General features: G+C 67.8%; 2 protein-coding genes across 4 annotated transcripts; one reads left to right on the top strand and one right to left on the bottom strand.

The window, feature by feature from the left end:
• Positions 1–1,172: 1,172 nt before the first annotated feature.
• On the bottom strand, positions 1,173–8,217 carry ALG12 (ALG12 alpha-1,6-mannosyltransferase). 3 transcript variants are annotated; one of them, XM_072843480.1, is made up of 10 exons: positions 8,102–8,217; positions 5,987–6,208; positions 5,782–5,914; positions 4,620–4,793; positions 4,021–4,215; positions 3,533–3,636; positions 3,030–3,253; positions 1,927–2,096; positions 1,762–1,837; positions 1,173–1,646 (listed from the first exon to the last, which is right to left on the bottom strand). In XM_072843480.1, the coding sequence occupies exons 2-10, from the start codon at positions 6,152–6,154 to the stop codon at positions 1,415–1,417; spliced, it is 1,476 nt and encodes a 491-aa protein (XP_072699581.1). In that variant the 5' UTR covers positions 6,155–6,208; positions 8,102–8,217; the 3' UTR covers positions 1,173–1,414. The 3 variants fall into 3 exon arrangements, with proteins under 3 accessions (XP_072699581.1, XP_072699582.1, XP_072699583.1); XM_072843481.1 differs by having other exon boundaries at positions 8,046–8,152; XM_072843482.1 differs by lacking the exon at positions 8,102–8,217 and adding an exon at positions 7,906–8,042.
• Positions 8,218–8,370: 153 nt separating this feature from the next.
• On the top strand, positions 8,371–16,189 carry CRELD2 (cysteine rich with EGF like domains 2). Its single transcript, XM_072843483.1, has 10 exons — positions 8,371–8,727; positions 9,379–9,461; positions 9,852–9,962; positions 10,299–10,390; positions 11,053–11,229; positions 12,404–12,499; positions 13,139–13,222; positions 13,951–14,046; positions 14,452–14,598; positions 15,912–16,189. The coding sequence occupies exons 1-10, from the start codon at positions 8,386–8,388 to the stop codon at positions 15,959–15,961; spliced, it is 1,278 nt and encodes a 425-aa protein (XP_072699584.1). The 5' UTR covers positions 8,371–8,385; the 3' UTR covers positions 15,962–16,189.
• The last annotated feature ends 2,358 nt before the right edge of the window (positions 16,190–18,547 follow it).

Here is an 18,547-nt window from a genome sequence, read left to right as displayed (position 1 = left end):
TCAGGTCCAACGAGAGGCTCACCGGGCTCCCAGGGAGGACGGAACCCAGTCCACGCAGGTCTGCTCATCTTCACAGGAAGGAGGGAAAAGCCAGGCAGCAGTTACTCGAGTCACAACACTTGGAGGGGTTGTGGTGGAAGCGACGCCCCGAGCATGCTCTGGGAGCAACTGCCACTTCTGGAAGCAGCTCACCCTCCACACGCGGGCGGAAGGCAGATCCTGGGCCACGCAGGGAGGAGGAGACGCCACGGAGCCAAGGCAGACATGGACTCCGCGGCGGCTGGTCGCTCAGGGGACAGGGGATGGGGGGCAGCGCACCCCACAGAGATGGGGACCCAGAGCTGCAGGTGTCCCAGAGTGTGGGACAGACAAGAGTGCAGGCATGCCTGCCCCTTGCGCATCCAGAGGGGTCTGGGAGCAGATGTCCCCGGCCTCGGTGTCCGCAGCCGCTCCCTGCAAGCAGGGCCCCTCAGCCGCTGACCTTCGGGCAGACAGGGAGGCCTGAGAGCCTCGGCGGCAGGCAGGGAAGCAGCCATGAGGGTGCCCGGGGAATCAAGTGTGAGCCAGCCGCCACCCGGACCGACGACGAGTTTGCACGCTGAGGAATCACAAACGGGTGCTAAATGCCAATGATGCATAAATAATAAACACGGCAGACAGACAGACGGGAGAGGCAGGGCTGGCTCGCAGGCACCAGCTGGCGGGCAGGAGGGGCCACCCGGGCTCCGCAGGAAACATCCACGCACCCCGGAGAGGCCGCAGGAGGTCCCCCCGGGGCCATGTCCACGCACACACTGCTCGTCGGCTGCAGTGGACCACAGCCAGGCCACAGGCAGAGCTCTCACCAGCCCAGACATGGCCTTTCCTTAGGGGAGTGCCAGGTGTGCACGCGTGTGTGTACGTGTCAGCACGTGCGTGATGGTAGTACATGTGATGTGTCCACGTGTCAGTGCACGTGATGCCCGTGCATGTGGGAGCTGAGTACGTGCGGGTGATACACATGCGCAGCCACACCCTCCCCGTGTGCTGTCCCCGGGCCCGCTGGTATTTGACGTGCTCGGTACATAATAACCAACGTGTGCTCCTTCAACAAAGCGTAAAGGTGCCAAGGTCATCACTTGAAACACGACCTGCAAGAAGGGAGTCTGTGCAGTATCACCCGTCGCACGATCTCCACTAAGGAAACACAGATTTATTCGCAGCCCCTCTGGATCCCCGGAGCCCCATGTGCGACGGACCAGGTGCACCTGCGCCCGCAGAGTCCTCCCGTGGACTCACGGACCTCCTGTGGGGTGCGCTCCTTGGGCGGGGGGCAGCCACGAGGTCGGGGCTGCAGAGGAGCGGGGCCTGTGCCCTGGGTCCCACCGTCCCGCATGCGGTCCCATCTGCCAGGACACCGAGGAGCCCTGAGGCCTCAGGACGGCCCACGGCGTCTCTCCAGGAGCACCAGCCTTGTCTGCAGGTTGACGTCGAGGGGGGGCAGCCTGCTGAGGTTCAGACTCACACCCGTGGTGCCTGGGACGCTGGCCAGGACACGGTGCGTGTCCCTGTAGAGCGCCAGGTGCGCGGGGGCCGCCTCCATGAGGAGGTGCGTGTAGGCCAGCATGTGCCCCGACCCAGGCCGCACGTCTTCCCTCTTGTCGTACCTGCAAGGTTGGAGCGTGGCCGTCGACCGTGAGCCCCACGCGGCTCCCAGAGCCCAGCTGCCCCCGGGGAGCCACGCATGGCTGTGGGAGGAGTGCCCAGGGGGCAGCAACATACCTCCAGGCACCATTCACTTCTAGAAACCGAGACACGCCCGTCTGCGCAGCGGCCACGTCGATGTGCAGCGCGACATCTGCGGACGACCATGTGCACCTGCTGAGAACTGCGAGCCGCGCCCGAGCCACGCCTGAGCCGCCCCGGCCCCAGCCGCCCAGCACCCACCTGTCCCGGGGGCCACCAGCTGGTGCAGCTTGTGCATCGCCACGCCGCCGGGGTAGTTGAAGTGGGACACGTACAGGGCTGTGGCCGAGTAGGCGGCATTCACCGCGAGGTGTCCGATCACCAGCACGGAGCCTGCTTTATACAGCCAGGACTTCCTGTAGTTGTTTAGCCTGGAGAGAGCGCCGTGTGTCTCACAGGAGGCTGCGGCACACGGACGCCGCCGTCCGCCCTCACGGTCACCGTGGGCCCCGATCGCCACGGGGACGTGATCATCGGGGAGGGTGGGGGAAGTTCCTCTGTCCAACTCCACCCAAATGCTGATTTAAAGTTCATATTACATTTCCAATCATCTCGGGTTATCGCTCATGTCCAGGTTGGAGGGCAGACCCAGCCCAGGCGCGGCCGGGTTTGTACGGGAAGCGGAGGGCGCAGGGCCACCGCTGCCCTGGGAGCCTGGAGAGACCTCAAGGCCACCAGACCAGGCTGCTTCCTGCCCATCCTCCGCAGAAGCCTGGCAGCTCCCACCCAGCACAGACAGCGAGCCACCGCCTCAGCCCACGGCCCACTCCGGACACGGCCCCGCAGCACCACCGCGGCTCCCGGGCACCCTGTTGTCAGGCCCTCATTCCAGGCTGGGCCATCTCCTGCCCTTGGTAACACCCACACCCCTTGTGGTGGTGGGCCCGGAGCACTTCCCTGTCCTTCCCAACCACCCCTGTCCCTCCCAACCACTCCAACCCTCTCTGACCTTCCCCGACCCCCCGCCACACCCCCGACATTCCCCGACGCCCCCCCAACCTTCCCAACCACCCCTGACCCTCCTTGAACTTCCCTGACCCTCCACCTGTCACACGGCCCGTCCCGCTGAGCTCCCTGCTCTGGCCCGAGGGTCAGGTGACCCCGTGAGTGTCGTCCCACGGCAGCTGCGTGTACACGGGCCCAAGAACCACACACTGACCCATCGGCGGGCCCAGGGCGGCCCCTCCTGACCCTGCGGCCCTCCTTTACCCGGGCACCCATTTGGACCCATCTGTTCACCCGAACGCCTTCCCTGAGGGCCCGTGGCGTGGGCCGTGGCCGCCGAGGAACAGCGGAGGACTCACAGGCAGGCGCAGCCCCGGGCGGCCACGATGTTGAGCACGGGGAAGGTGTAGATGACGAAGCGCAGCTCCTTGTGCGGGAGCAGCGAGTACAGGGCCACAAAGCCCAGAGACAGGAGCAGCAGCGCCAGCGCCCGCCTGTCCACGGCACCCAGGGGCACGAAGAACAGGCTGCAGCCCAGGCCGCGGGGCAGGGCCGAATAGAAATACCACAGCAGCGGAGAAGTCTTGGGTGGGACGGTTAAGGAGGCCACACGCCAGCGAGTCACCCGTCAGCGCGGTCACGCGGGGGCGGGGGGTACAGCACCTGGGACTCCCAGCCTCGCCAGGTGGCCAGCCCAGCCCTCCCCCTCCCCCAGAGGACAGCTGGTCCCAGGGCGTCCACAAGCCGCTGCGGCGTCACTGAAGACCATCTGGTGGCTGAGGCGGAATGGAGCGTCCAGGGGCAGGTGCCAGCCGCGGGGGAGCGGGGGGCCGCCGGGGACGCCTACACACGGGAAGGATACGCCCCAGTTGGAGCTTTTGTTCAGGACCGTGTTGTACCAAAGCACCTTTCCCTCTGGCCACACGAGGTATCGCCAGAAACAGGAGTCCACGGCCACCGTCAGTCCTGGGAGGCACCGGAGACCCTCAGAAAGAACTCAGCCCCCAGCCGCTCAGACCCCACCGCTGCCCGGGTGAACAGCAGCCCTGGGGGCCCCGGACCTGTCAACGGGCCGCAACGTGGCCCCAAGGCACCTGCTTCACCAGGAGGAGCTGGCGCCTGGGGCCTGGGCTCCCCAGGAGGGCGGGGCCCCCACAGAGCTGGTGCAGGGACCTGCCACCCCACCCCCGCCTGGGGATGAGGCCCCGAGGAGGAGCCGGTTCAAGCTGTAACTCCGCTGAGCATCAAGGCGGTTTCATTTAATAAAACAACCCTCCCCGCATCTCTCCCTCCTCCTGGCAGCACACAAAGCGCAGCTTCGGGCAGACGCGCCCCTGCAGCCCCACTCACCTAGGCAGAGCGCCCCGGCCGGGAGGGCGCAGCGCAGGGCCTTGGCCACCGTCAGCCTCCGGGTGCCAAGCAGGAGCAGCAGCGCGAGGCCCAGGAAGACGCTCAGCTCGGCTCTGAACACGAGGATGGCGAAGGCCGACAGCCGGATGAAGCGGGCCCACCTCAGCTGCAGCCAGGCCGCCAGGGCCGGCAGGACTGCGAGACACAGCTGCTGACTCCCGCCATGGGCGGCTGTGCCCCACATGCCCCAGCCCACCCCGTGCCCTGGCCTCCCTCTCCGCCTCCCCCAGCCCCCCCACCCCACGCCCCCCGACCCCGGTCGGCCCCCAGGCACGGTGACCCCACGCCCACACCATCCACCGCCTCCCATACTCCTCGGGGCGCCCGGGACCACCCGCCGGCCAGAAAACCCTCCCAGGCGACCCAGGCCCCGGCCGAGAGCTGGGAAGGCACCTCAGCGCGGCAACAGAGGGACGCCCTGGTCCTCGCCACAGGCCAGCCCATCCTCGGCCTTCCCCGCCCGGTGGGAAGCAGCTCTCGTCAGGCAGATGCCCCCCCGACGGTCGCCCCTTCACCAGCGTGGCTCGGCAGCTACCTACCCACGGGCAGGGCCAGCACGTTGGGGAGCGTCCGCGTGCAGTAGAACATGAGGTGGAACTGCGTGGCCGTCACCCAGCAGAACATGGTGGCCACTGTGGCCCCAAACTGCCGCCTCACTTCTTTTTGTAAAGTCCAGAGTCCGAAGATCACGCCGAGACCAAGGACAGCCCTGACTAAACAAACGTGGCGATGTGCATGGCTGGCGGTGAAGAGCTGGGCACAGGGGGTCCTGAAAGGCCACTGGCGACGGGGAGTCAGTGCCCAGGTGGCAGCGAAACAGCCTCGGATGAGGGGAGTGCTCTCTGCTACAGAACATGGACTGGGCGCAGGGAACGGACAGCCTGGGCCTCAGCACCCCGACCCTAAAGCCTCACTGACTGCGGGCCCCGGGGGGCCACGGGCAGGGCAGGCAGTGTCCACAGGTCTGTGTGACCGGCTCAGCATCTCACCGCAGCCTGCGCCACGTGCACGTGACACCCCAGGGCCACGCGGACGGAGGCCTGACGCCCCACACGGCCCCGGAGCTCCTGCCCTATGTAGCCACCTGGGCAGTGGGGGATCTCCACACACGGGTGGACAGTTGGAGTAGCCAGGAAATCTAGGTCTCGTGGGTGCAGACATGGAAACACGGTGGTTGCTGGCTCAACAAGGAGGTTGCACGGTGATATATACGGGACGTCCTAAATTTGGTTTTAAGAGGTATCCACACGTGCACATAGAAAGATCCAGCAGGATTCGCACAAAGTGCAACCATTGGTGACCTCTGGGTGGGGGAAGGGAGGCCTCCGACGCAGACCACTGGTTCCACGGGGACAGTGGCTTCCAGGGAAACAGGCAGCTCTCTGCGGGGTGCGCAGCCCCACAGGTGACGCCACACCTGCTGCCTCTCCCGCTCTCCCACCTGGGGAGGGGCCCCGGAGCCCCCACTTCACCCTCTCGAGAGCAGAAGCAAGACGCGCTCAGCTCGTTGTCCCATGTTATGCCCCAGAAAAGGCGGGGGTCAGACCAAGACACCTGCTCCGGACGACCAGGCTGAGTGGCCAAGGACGGCCAGGCATCCGACAGAAGGACACTCCCGAGGGGGGGAGCGTCCACCTGGCTCACGGAAGTCCCCTGATCCCACTCGGTGCCTCCCTCATCCTCATCGCAAGACCCCCTTACCTACTAGTTGAGAGTAAAACTTGGGCGCTTCCAGCAGGGACAGCACGTAGACCACAGGGCTGGAGAGCGCCGCCACGGCCAGGGGGCCGAGGAAGGTCCTGGGGACCACTCCGGGAAACTCAAGATGGTCGTACTGCAGGGGAAGGGGAGGTCAGCGCATGCCCGTGGGGATCTTGCATGCGAGCTCTTGCACGCAGGCGCTCACCTTGTCCGTGTCCAGCCGGTAGTAAAGCAGGTCGTGCATGGCCTGCAGGTTGAAGCTCTCCTCCACTTTGGCGTAGGGGCAGGTGATGAGGTGGATGGCGGCGACAGCCACCAGCAGCCCCAGCAGCCGGCGCTGCCGGCCCGCGCCCAACGGCCTCTTCCCAGCCATGGCTCTCCCGCCTCACCCGCCTGCCACGCTCATCGGCAGCAGCGCCCGTGGGCCCTGGAGAAAGTGAAAACACAGATGCCCGGGTCACAAGCTCCCCGAGTCAACACCGGGCATCCGGGTGAGGGGCGCATGGGAACTCTCTAAACCACTGCTCTAACGTCTATAATTTGAACGCATGGAGAAAGTTGAGAGAAATCAGGCTTGGGCACCTCCCGCATCTCAGGAGGCTACCCCACGCCCTGAGCTGGGCACCGATCTTTCCAGGAAGAAGGCCGTATTTGCACAACTGAGTCAGCCCTCCCTGTGGCCGGCAGGGTGGGGGGGGGGGGGAGTAGCAGGACAGGGGCTTCAAGACCAGTTACCAAAGAGCACACACTCTTTTCCCAGACCAAGACCCAGGGACGGAAGGGGGTGTCAATGCTTTGTGTCCCTCTTTCTAAAGCGTGAGGTCTGTGAGGCTGAGACCCCCGGTCCCCCCGCCCCGGAGGAGGCCTCGGTCAGCACGGAGCCAGTGTGAAGGAGAGACGTGGCCCACCGTCCTGCCGGGCGCCGGGCTGGGGGCAGGCCCGCCTGCTGCCTGGCCGTTCCCTGCGCAGCACGTGCATCACAAGCTACAGAGGGAAGAAACCCAGGCGACGTGCGCCTGGACCTCACCGCACCAGCTACGCGGTCCTTAAAAACACGTTAATGCTTTAACTCCCAGTAAAGCCAAGGAAGCCACAGACGTTCACGTACTGTTCTCTGCTCCCCATGCTGCTGTGAGGGGGGGGAGCGTAGAAAGAAACAGGAAGCACACACGCAGCAAGTTGTTGGAACGGCTGCCCCAGGTCCACCAAGACCAGGCCCGTCCCCCAGCGCCCACCCTGTGCGGCCTCCCGCAGGACGCTCCCCTGCAGGAAGATGCAAACAGCTGGTGGCGAGCTGCAAGGTGTGGCTGGCCGGTGCCTGTCGCCCCGCAGGACTGGGTGCTCTCCGCTGGAGCCCATATGCAGGGAGGGAGGGCAGGCGCAGGGAGCAGGCAGGTGGGGAGCAGGTGCAGGGGGCAGGTGTGTGGAGCAAGTGTGGGAGGCAGCTGAGGGGAGCAGGTGCAGGGCTGCAGACAGAGGAGGGAGCAAGTGCAGAAGGGAGTAAGTGGGGGGGCAGGTGCGGGGGGGCAGGTGAGGGGAGCAGGTACATGGGTGCAGAAGGAGGAAGTAAGTGGGGGGGCAGAGGGCAGGTGCAGGGATGCAGATGGGGAGGGAGTAGGTGTGGGAGGGCAGGGGGCAGGTACGGGGAGCAGGTGCGGGGCTGCCAACGGGCGGGGGGTGAGGGGGTGGGCAGCTGCGGGGCAGGAACGGAGCAGGTGCAGGGAGCAGGTGCGGGGCACGTGCAGGGGGCAGGTGCAGGGCTGCCGAGGGGCGGGGGCAGCTGCGGGGCTCCAGAGGGAGGAGGGAGTAAGTGGGGGGTCAGGTGCAGGGGAGCAGGTAAGGGGAGCAGGTACAGGGCTGCAGAGGGAGGAGGGAGCAAGTGGGAGGGCAAGGGGAAGGTGCAGGGATGCAGGTGGGGAGGGAGTAGGTGCAGGAGGGCAGGGGACAGGTGCGGGGAGCAGGTGCGGGGCCGCCGACGGGCAGAGGCAGCTGCGGGGCAGGTGCGGGGCAGGAGCGGGCAGGAGGGGGCAGGAGCGGGGCAGGAGCGGGGCAGGGGCGGGGCAGGGGCGGGGCAGGAGCGGGGCAGGAGCGGGCCGCGCGGCGCCGCACACGGACGCGGCTGACCTGGGCCGGCAGCTGCACACGGGGCCGCTCGCTGCGGAGGACGCCAACCGCGAGGCCCCGCCTGTCCCCGCCGCGCCGGCTCCGCTCCCGCTCAACGCGGACAGACGCCTGGCGGGACCCGAGCGGCCGGCTCCCCTCACCCAAGCCGTGGCTCCTGCGGCCTCGGGGTCCCCGCCGCGCGCCCTGAGAGCCCCACCTCTCCGGCCACCACGTCGTCCCTCGAAGCGCAGCCCCCAGGACGGCCGGAAGCAGCGCGGCGGAAGCCGGGCGGGGACTAGAGGCCGTTGCCCACACCTAATATGGCCGCCAGGGCCTCGCTCCCGGCGCGGCGCCCCCTGCCCGGAGTAAAGATGGCGTCCGGGCGGCGCGCGCGAGGGGCGGGCTCCCTTCGCCTCGCCCCGGCCCCACCCCCTCCCGGCTGGACGCTGACCCGGGGCCCTCCTATTGGTCGCTTCTCGTGGCGAGCCCGGATTGGGCCACATGGGGACGGAGTGGGGGCGCCCGGCCAATAGCGGCGCGAGGGCGGCCGGTGGGCGGGACCCCGCCCGGCGCCGTCAAGTAGCCCCGGGAACGGCCGGCTCCGCGGAGCGCTGGGCGGCCGGTTCCCGCTGGACCTGGGCCCTCCCGCGGCCGCGTCCTGCGCAGCGCTGCCCGCCTCGGCCCGCCATGCGCCCCCCGGCCCCGGCCCCGGCCCCGGCCCCGGCCCCGGCCGCGCTGGGGCTGCTGCTGCTGCTGCTGCTGCCGCCGCCGCCGCCCGGTGCGGCCGCCAAGAAGGCGACGCCCTGCAAGCGCTGCCGGGAGCTGGTGGACAAGTTCAACCAGGTGGGCCGCTCGGACCCGGGCGCGGGGCGGGGCGCGGGGCGGGGCGCGGGGGCTGGCCTGGGCGGCGGGGCGGGGGCGTCAGGGTGGACCGGGTCTCGGACGCAGGGTGAGCCCGGGGTGGACAGGGTCACCCCGCCAAGGACCCGGGACACGGACCCAGGGTGACCCTGGTATAGACAGGGTCACCCCGCCATGGACCCGGGACGCGGACCCAGGGTGACCCCAGGATGGACAGGTTCACCCTGCGGTGGACAGGGTTCACAGACCCAGGGTGAGCCCAGGATGGACAGGGTCACGCTACCATGGACCCGGGTCATGGACCCAGGGTAAGCCCACGATGCATATGGTCATCCTATGATGGACCTGGGTCACGGACCCTGGGTCACCGTGTGATGGGCAGGGCACTCCACCATGGACCTGGGTCAAGGACTCAGGGTAAGCCCGGGATGGACAGGGGTCATGGACCCAGGGTCGCCCTGCGATGGACAAGGGTCACCTTGTGATGGACTCCAGGTCATCCTGGTGATGGACCCGGGGTCACCCAACAGTAAATGGCATTGTCCCCACAGTGGACTCAGAGTGACCCCTGTGGTGGACAACGGATGTGTGGGGGCAGCAGCGGAGCCCCGTGCCCACCCTCTCTCCTCGCAGGGAATGGCAGACACCGCAAAGAAGAACTTCGGTGGCGGGAATACAGCTTGGGAGGAAAAGACACTGTCCAAGTACGAGTTCAGGTGGGTGCCATCACCCCAGCTTTGGGCAGCCCAGCTTCGGCGCTGGACACGTTCCCGTGAATGTTGTCACCTACGTGGACAACAGACACACAGAAGGGTCCCTTCGGTGAGGTCACCTGTGCGCTGGCCCCTACACGGCCCTTTGCTTCCACACTTGTCCCCCTGCCCCCTCCCCGCACGGCCAAGGCGACTGAGTCCCACCCCCCCACTCTGACCCCCACCCCAAGTCCCGACTCTGCTCGTCCCTAGTGTGTGTGTCGAGCGTCTTTTTTCACCAAAGTGCCACCATCCTTCTGGCATGGCACCACGCAGGGCCTCGGGACGTCCCTGTGGGGTGACGCCGACGCCCTGGGCTCGCCTCCGTGTGGGGCTGACGGGCTTGCGTTTCAGTGAGGTCCGCCTGCTGGAGATCACAGAGGGCCTGTGCGTCAGCAGTGACTTCGAGTGCCACAGCCTGCTGGAGGAGCACGAGGACCACCTGGAGGCCTGGTGGCTGCGGCTGTGAGTGCCCCCATGCCCCCTGCGCCACAGCCTGCCTCCCATAGCTCCAGCCCCACTGCTCTCCCCTGGGTGTTCGTTGAAACTAGCATTTGTGACTTAGTTTTTAGTTTATAAATTTGCAATACTTTCAGAATTAGGAGAGTTTGCACATGCTCCCTCAGTCCTTGTTATGCTCTGCAGCAGCTGCAGGCGGGTGGCACCTGGAGCACCTGCTCGCTCCTGGACGGGCGCCCCCTGAGGCCGGGACATGCTGGGGCACGTGCTGTCACACACCGCGTTTTTGTTTTGAAGAAATCTGTCACGTAAGCTTCAATGACCACATTTTTAATTCCTCAGGAAGAAGGAGTATCCCGATTTATTTGAGTGGTTTTGCGTGAAAACGCTGAAAGTTTGCTGTTCCCCAGGAACATATGGGCCACACTGCCTTGGTACGTTGTCAGGGCATCTCGAGCGTCCTCCGTTGTTCCCGGTGTCTGGGTGCTGAGTCCCAGGTGGGCAGAAGCACGGCTGGCACCGGGGGTGCCACCCGCACCAAGCCCCGGGGCTGCCGCGGCCCTGCCACCGTCCCCGCGGGGCCTCTTCCCTGGGCCGGGCAGCCCTGTGTGTCCGAGCCAGCCCTGCTGCCCTCGCAGGGGCTTCCGCGGCCCCGGCCCGGCCCTGCGCATGGAGGAGACGAGCCCCGCGTGTGTGAGGCCAGGGGCAGGGGCGTCTGTTGGGTGGGAGGCGTCACCTGCTGAAGCCAGGCTCTCCTGTGAGAAAGTGCGCACAGAACCAAAGCCACGGTTTGCCGCGGGCACCACGTCCACCCACGGAGGCCGGCTGGTGACGTCTCGTTCTCCCGCCGCGGCCCTGGCTGTCCTCACGGCCCCAGCTGCGGACCCCAGCGGGTCACCCCACGCACAGCCCCGCGCCCGCCTGCGCTCCCCGGAGGATCGTAGTGACTCGGGCAGGAAGCGGGGTGTGTGTGGACTTGAGAGCGAGACCCATGAGCTGCCCTGGGTGAGCAGGGGGCCGAGCGAGGTGCCACTCCCTGTGAGGCAACGTGTCCCTGCCTGCAGGCGTCTGAGTGGCAGGTGTGTGTCGCCTACAGCATGCCAGGGCGGCTCCGAGAGGCCGTGCAGTGGGAACGGGCGGTGCAGCGGGGACGGCAGCCGGCAGGGGAACGGGTCCTGCCAGTGCCACCCTGGCTACCAGGGGCCCACGTGCACCGACTGCATGGATGGCTACTTCAGCTCGCTGAGGAACGAGACACATAGCGTCTGCACAGGTACATTGGCGGCGCCCGCTGAGCAGCCGGGTAGGCACAGGGCCCCCTTCCTGCAGCTGCCGGCGCCCCCACACACCAGAAGCACAAGCAGGCCCGGGGGTGCTCTTGCCTCCTGTCTGAATGACCCCGGGAGGAAACAGTGGGTCCCCTTCCCCTGGCATCCTCCAGAGAAGGACGGGGCGGGTGGACAGGGAGGACACAGCCTCCGAGTCACGTGCCCACTGCTTCGGGGTGACCCGGTCCTGCATGTCCGGGCGGAGGTGTGTGTGCTGGGCTGCAGCTGCGTGGGCAGGATGGCCCAGCTGCAGGGTGTGGGGAGCGAGCAGAGGCGGCCCCGGCCCCCGGCCCCACACGAGGTGCTGGAGCAGTCAGGAAGGAGCGCACCTGCAGCCCCGGGCTGTGACCTCCTGCCCCCATCCCCTTAGGAAGACATGCGGCCTCGGCTACTGGGCACCGGGCCAGGCGGGCCCCCCGGCCCCGTGCTCTGAGGCAGCCTGGCCGGCCCTGGGCTCCCCTCGGTCGGGGCTGCACGTGGCCCCGTGGGGTCCTGCATGCAGAGCCCTGTCCACTGTGAGCGAGCATGCTGGACGTGGGGCGGGCGCTGCCATGCCTCCTATCGGGGCCAAGGCCCAGGGGCGACCACGTGGGCACATGGAGGTTGTGATGCCTGGAGGACGGCATGCGCAGCACCCTTCTGGCATTCTCTCGTCGGTTCTCCCGATGTCGGGAGACTCCTTGGCGTCCCCAACTGTGTTTACCCCCACATCAGGGCCGGGCCCTGGCCTGTGGCCCTCAGAGCTTCCGTGCAGGACGTGCACGGGGCGCTGGGCAGGCCACGGCCTCTGCCTCGAGTGCCCGTCCCTGCCTGGCCTGGGATATGGGGGCATGTGGGGCATGCTGGGCGGGGCTATGTCCATGGAGCGACCAGAAGGGGCGCAGGAAGCCCGCTTGGTTGTTTTCTCGTTAAGCTCAGGAATCTTGTGAATCACAAGGCTCAGTTTTTCTGTTGTTGAATGAAGTTTGCTTTCTTGGGGTTTTTTTCTTACTCATATTGGGTTTTTGTTTTCATCGTGCAGAAGGTAAATACCTGATTTCTGAAGTGATTTCTGTGTCGCGTGGGTTACTGAGAACAGGGTTCACGCGTGCTCACGGGTGTCCCTCCCCCGCCTTCTAGCCTGTGACGAGTCGTGTAAGGAGTGCACGGGCCCAACCAACAGGGACTGCAGCCAGTGTGCCGCGGGCTGGGTGCAGGAGGACGCCGCCTGCGTGGGTGAGGCCGGGCGGGCTCTGGGTGGCCTCTCCTCTCCTCCGCCACCCCCGCCCCCCCCCCTCTGCCTCTCCCGTCCTCCCTCCCCCTCCCATCTCCATGAATAGGCAGGCCTGCTGGTGTGCAGGCAGGGAAACCGAGGCATGGGCCCCCCTTTGGCCTGGAGAGCCGTTCGGTGGGCTCAACGGCCACAGTGCCTGCCCGGTCCAGCCGTTGAATGGGGAGGCGGGCCTTCCTGGCGCACACCCAGCCGCGGGGTTCAGGCCCTGGGCCCCACCCGCCCAGCCTATTGGCCACCGTGCCCTCTCCTTGGCACCCAGTGGCCCCGGGGAGGCCTGGGGGCAGTGGGAGGAATGGCCGGTGGAGCCGGGCTGCCCTTAGGCCCGTCGGGGGCAGGCTCCTTCCTGGGGTCTGGTCCCGAGGGTGGTCGTGGCCCTGACGCTGACCTGGAGCCACGCGAGTCCACGCGGAAGCACGAGACTGTCCTGTGCCTGCTGGGGGTCCCTTGTGGGGGCCGCGCCCCTGGCCCCCGTCACCCCTGCACAAGGGAGAGCCGTGGCCGAGGGTCGTGTCCAGTCACTGCCCGCGTCCTCCACGAGGTGGCCGGGGGTCTGTCCTCACGGCCGTGCTGCTGTGTTCCAGATGTGGACGAGTGTGTGGCAGACACGCCGCCCTGCAGCGACCAGCAGTACTGCGAGAACACCAACGGCTCATTTGTGTGCAAAGGTGCGTGGCGGCGGGTGGGCGGTGGGCGTGGCCGGGCCTCACCGCGGGGCTCCAAGGCGCTCTCCCCACGTTAAGATGTTAAGACCTGTGAGGGGCACCGAGTGATAGACGTTTGCTTTGCAAAATCAGAAAATTCAGATATGTTGAAAAGCAAGTAACTTTTAAAGCTCCAGTTTCCTCCATCCGTCATTTCACGGCGCTCGCCGTCCCCGCTGCCCTCCCCAGTGGGCCCTGTCCCCATGTCGCATCACAGCTCTGGGGTGCCCGCAGCGTGCCGCGCCCTCCAGCTGGCTGTGTTGCTGGAGGTTTGGCTCAGGCCGGTTTCCCACAGCCGCGACTCCGGGTCCTTCCTTGTTTCCTTGGCAGAGTCTCCAAACTGCTCGGGAGTGTGGACGGTAGGGCTGCGGCGTCCCCGGAGGTGGCGACCGGCCACTCTGACCGCGAGGACTCGCCTGTGAGCGTCCCGCGTTGTCCCATATGTCCCTCCTGAGCTGCTCGCAGTGTCCCCACCGTGAGGTGACTGGGGAAAAGCTGCCATGCGGACGCTGGCTTCGGCAAGACAGTCTGCGGGGGCCTGGCAGCCTGCGGTCACAGCTCCAGGGGCACACGGCACACGTCACTGGACCACGTGCAGATGTCGGGGACGCACAGGTCCTCACACGGCGGGCTTCCGACCTGTTCTGCTCACGGGAGGCGGTCCGATGTTCTGTCTCTCCCTTTGTTTCTAGAATGTGATGCTACGTGTGTGGGCTGCACAGGGAAGGGTCCCGGGAGCTGTAAAGAGTGCATCCCCGGCTACAGCAGGGAAGGTGGCCAGTGCACAGGTCAGTGCACTGCACTAAGGGGTCGGGGCCGGGGGGGGCACAGACTCCAGTGCTCCCTGCGGGGCAGGGGGTGCAGGCTCTGTCCTGCGGCCCCCAGGGGTACACGGTCCTGGTGACCCTGTGGCCTGGGGCTCTGCTCCAGCCCCCCACCCAGGCCCCCGTGGCCACTGAAACCCCGTGGAAAGGGGCGGTGGGCAGACACCCCCTGCGTGAGCGGCCCCAGGCCCAGCTGCACACCCGCCCCTGCCGCCCCTGCTGCCCCTGCCCGCCCACCGCCCGACCCAGAGCCGCCCTGGATCCTGCCCCGAGCCCTCCCCAGTTTCCGTGCTCCCTGTGTGGGAGCGAACCAGGCGAGCATGTGCCCATGATGGGCCAGGCAGCCACCCAGCGCAGCCCTTCTTGCAGACGTGGACGAGTGCGCGGGCGTGGAGAGTGTGTGCATGCGCCACAACGAGAACTGCTACAACACTCCTGGGAGCTACGTGTGCGTGTGTCCCGATGGCTTCGAAGAGACGGAGGACGCATGTGTGCCCACGCAGACCCCGGGCATCGGTGAGTGGCGCGGCTCTAATGGGTGTGCGCGGGCGCTCCCAGCTCAGGAATCACCCCAAAGACAGCCCTCGGGGGTGACATGCCCACCCGACGGGAGGGGGCCGCACGGAGACTCAGTGACCGCGGGGTTAGCAGGCTCCCGGGGCCCCGAGGGCAGGAGCCTCGGTCTCTGCTGGCCGCTGTCGGCCGCTGTCGGTGTCAGCTTTCCCTGGGCCCACGGCTACACCCCTCTGGTCTCTGCCTCTGTCCACACACCTCCCGGGGCCTCTGTGTCCATGTCCTAATTTCCCTCTTCCTACGTTGACGCCAGCTGTTGGATGAGGACTCACCCCGATGACCTCCTCTTATCTTGTCCATCTGTAAAGAGCCTGTTTTCACATGGGATCCACTTCACAGCTACTGGGGGTCAGGATGTCAGCATGTGGGGGGGGGCACAGGTCTTCCCGGGACAGAAGTGTGAGAACGTGGAGTGGCGGGGTAGTGTCAACAAAGCACCGATGAAGAATCTTACTGAACAACTGCCCCGACACTGACTTCAGGAGCTTCCTGACCCCAGCAAGGATGGGGCAGGGAGGGCAGGGCAGGGGCTGGCAGGGTGGGCAGGGGCTGGCAGGGAAGGCAGGGCTGGGCCAGACGGGCAGGGCTGGGGCAGGTGGGCAGGGCAGGGGCTGGCAGGGAGGGAAGGGCAGGGCAGGGCCAGATGAGCAGGGCAGGGAGGCCAGAGCTGGGCCAGGCAGGCAGGACAGGGCAGGGTGGGCAGGACAGGGGCAGCGAGGGCTGGGTGGGCAGGGTGGGCAGGGGCAGCAAGGCCAGGGCTGGGGCGGGCGGGCAGGGCAGGGCAGGGGTGGGAGGGAGAGCAGGGCAGGGGCGGGGAGGACAGGGCTGGGGTGGGGAGGGCTGGGGCAGGCAGCAGGGCAGTGGCGGAGAGGGCAGGGAGGGCAGGGCAGGTGCAGAGCGAGGTTCCTCTGAGGAAGCCCTGGCGCCAAGAACAGGGAGGAAGGAGCGGGGAGTAGGGCCACAGCCACCTGTGCCCCCATAGCCCTGGGGCCCGCCCTGCCCACCCTGCCCACCCCTGCAGGTCCCTGCTGTCCCCAGCCCTGCTCCCGGCCGCCAGGGAGCATCGCCAGCTTGTGTCTACGGCTCGGGTCTGCGGGGCGAAGCGGGGTGACCCCGCCGTGCCTCCTGCCTGACGCCCCGGGCTGCTGGTCCGCGGGCAGCAACCCCATCGGGATGGGGGCGCCGCCTGGTCCCCCCAAAGCCTCCCGCCCCAGGTCTGAGCCGGGATTTCACCTCCCGCTGTTGTCTCCCCACAGAGCTCACAGCAGGCCCCACGCAGCCGCTGCCCCCGCGGGAGGACTTGTGACGCGTGTCCAGAGCCCGAGCCAGGCCCCCCCTTAAATTATTCACTGAGCCCGGAGCGCTCCTCACCCCCGCCCCGGAGCTGCGGACGGGCAGCTGCCGCCTTGGGAGTCTCTCGTGCCCGGTTGGCCCTTAGAAAAGCTGCAATTCTCGGTTGTTCTTAAACAGATTTGTATATTTTGATACTGTTGTTTATAATAAAATTGACCGTTGAGGGTAGACAGCCACAGAACACGCATCTGCTTCTGGTTTCTCTGCGTCCTCGCGCGCTTCCGCTGACCCCTTTGCCCTGCCTCTGTGTCTGGGGGGACCAGGCCAGGCGTCCCTGAATTCCTAGAGGGGACACGAGTGGGCAGCCTGCACGGGCGGGGTCTGCTCTTGACCAGGGGCACCTGTTGGGGGGTCCACTGGGGGTGGGGCGAAGAGCACGGTCCTCGCGCGGATACGTGGTTTGCTTGTGGAGACGGGGCTGGAGGGTCCAGGCCACGTGGCTGGGGCAGGGAACTGGTTCCCGTGGGAACCCAGAGGGTCCTGAGTCCCCGCGTGGTGGGGTCACCAGGGCTCTGTGGACACGCGACCCCCCTCCACAGGCGGCATGCAGCGGGGGTGGGGGAGGCCCATGCTGGAAGCCTGGAACCGCGCTGGCTCCTCTGTGGTGCCCTGGGGGCTGTGCCAAGGCCCCACCCTGGGCCAGCAGGTGGCTCTGGGCCTAGGGTGCCCCGTTACCCCCACCACGTCCTGCTCTGGAACCCCCACTCAGGGCCCCCCAGGGCGGCAGAGCAGCAGGCTGACCCGGCCCCCAGAACCCACCAAGGTGGTCTGTCCTCAGGGCCTCTGCACCATCCTGCGGGGGGGAGGGGTATGTGGGGGGGCTGGCTCCTGCCCTCCTCCCGCTCCATCCTCCCTGGCCCCCTGGTTGTCAGCTCCCTGCCCCTGCCCCTGCCCCTCGGTCTGGAGCCGCCTCCCCTGCAAACAGGTGCGTGTCCCCGGCCCAGGCACGGCCTGCTGTGTGAGTAGCGGCTGGACCGGGGGGCCACGTGGGCAGGAGGGCGGACCTGACCCCAGCAGCAACTTGCCACCCAGGTGTGGGGCTCCGGGCATGGGCGGGGCCCGCGAGACCACGGGGTGGGCGGCCCACGTGCACAGGTGGGGGGCCCGGGCGCTGACTGCCATACCGTGGGAGCCCCTCCAGGGGCCTTGGCTCTGCTGGGGTTGGGGTGACTCAGTGGAACCCCCGCCCAGGCCCTGCAGCCTCCGCTCCGGCCTGGGCAGCGTCGGGGGCAGCCTGGGCCCGGAGGCGGCGCGGCCAGCAGGTGGCGCTGCGGGACCGGCCCAGGGACGCCGTGTGGGGACCCGCGAGGGGCGGGGACGTCCCCAGGAGGGCGGGGTCCCAGGGCAGGCTCCGTGGTGGCCAGGCTGGGCCCCTGAGCTCCGGGCAGAGCGGGACAGGACGCAGTGGCCGCGCCCCCGCAGAGGCCCGTGACGCGCCTTCCGCTCCCTCCTCCGCCCCGCGTGCTGCCCGCCAAGGCCCCCGGGACACCCGCCTCTCCCGCTGGCCCCTGCCGCGTCCCTGGGGGACCGGACTCGCGCTCGGGGGCCGGGACGCTGCCCCCTCCGGGGTGTCCTCCTGGCAGGTTCCCCGGCCTCCCCCGCCGAGGGCCCTCCGTCCACCTGGCCTCCTGCGACGGCACCCTCCGGCTAGAAGCTTCTGGCAGCGGCGCCAGAGCCCAGCTCACCCACCCCGCCCGCCGGGCTGTGCTGCACGCTGGGTCCCTGGGCCTGCAGTCAGCCTGTTGGGGCGGCAGCATCAAGAGGGTCTCGGAGGCGCCAACAAAGTGGCAGCGACCGTCCATCTGTCACCCGCCTCGGGACTTTCCTGCCACCAACAGACCACCCAAGGCCACGTCCTCAGGGGGCAACAGAATCCAGGCAGGAAGCCGAGGCCGCACCCTGCCCTCCCATACCCCGCACAGACGCCAGCGCGGTCACCCTGTCCCGCAGTGCCCTACCCTTCCCCGTAAAGCCTGCTTGTGTCACCCGCCACTCCCGCTGTCCCTGCCTGCGGGCCGCGTCCCTCCCGAGCCGCCTTGGCCCACCCTCGCCTGGCATCTCTGCTTCGTTTCACTACCCACCGGATCGAAGCTGACGCGGCCCACGGGCGCCGTGCACACCCTCAAACAGGCTGTGAGCGCGGGTGTGCACAGGTGGCCCGGGGGACGCTGGTCACACCCGGGGCTGGGGTACCACAGGCTCCAGGGGGCAGGCCGGCCCGCTGCTCAACACCCCCTGCACCCAGGCCACCCGCACCCCCCAAGGCTTCAGGGATGCGGGTCGCCAGCTGGGCTGTCCTGGGCTCAGCCCGTCTCCGCTGCCCACAGGCCGCCGTGTTCTGGGGGGTCGGCGTGGGATTCCAAATGCCCCCCGGTGCCGCTCCTTGGTGTCCTTGGCCTGGAAACTTTCATGTCCGCGCCCCCCCCCCCCGCCCACGGCCTCCACCCATATGCCCACACGCATGCTGACCATCCTGGGCCCACGACTGAGTCCTGCCCTACCTCAGCCGGTACAGGGGCCCCTGGAGGCTGCAGGTGTG

Source organism: Canis lupus, chromosome 11, assembly GCF_048164855.1.
Source record: "Canis lupus baileyi chromosome 11, mCanLup2.hap1, whole genome shotgun sequence".
Lineage (NCBI taxonomy): Eukaryota > Metazoa > Chordata > Mammalia > Carnivora > Canidae > Canis > Canis lupus.
Note: the sequence above shows the minus strand (reverse complement) of the source record. Positions and strands in the feature narration are given on the sequence as shown.

Excerpts from the sequence above, each read along its gene's own strand:
- CRELD2 (XM_072843483.1), top strand. The coding sequence starts at position 8,386 with ATGGGGACGGAGTGGGGGCGCCCGGCCAATAGCGGCGCGAGGGCGGCC. Across the intron at positions 12,500-13,138 it reads GGAGGACGCCGCCTGCGTGG|ATGTGGACGAGTGTGTGGCA; the intron begins GTGAGGCCGGGC and ends GCTGTGTTCCAG. Across the intron at positions 14,047-14,451 it reads GGAAGGTGGCCAGTGCACAG|ACGTGGACGAGTGCGCGGGC; the intron begins GTCAGTGCACTG and ends CCCTTCTTGCAG.
- ALG12 (XM_072843480.1), bottom strand. The coding sequence starts at position 6,154 with ATGGCTGGGAAGAGGCCGTTGGGCGCGGGCCGGCAGCGCCGGCTGCTG. Across the intron at positions 3,254-3,532 it reads ACAAAAGCTCCAACTGGGGC|ACTTCTCCGCTGCTGTGGTA; the intron begins GTATCCTTCCCG and ends GTCCCACCCAAG. Across the intron at positions 2,097-3,029 it reads GCCCGGGGCTGCGCCTGCCT|GCTAAACAACTACAGGAAGT; the intron begins GTGAGTCCTCCG and ends CGCTCTCTCCAG.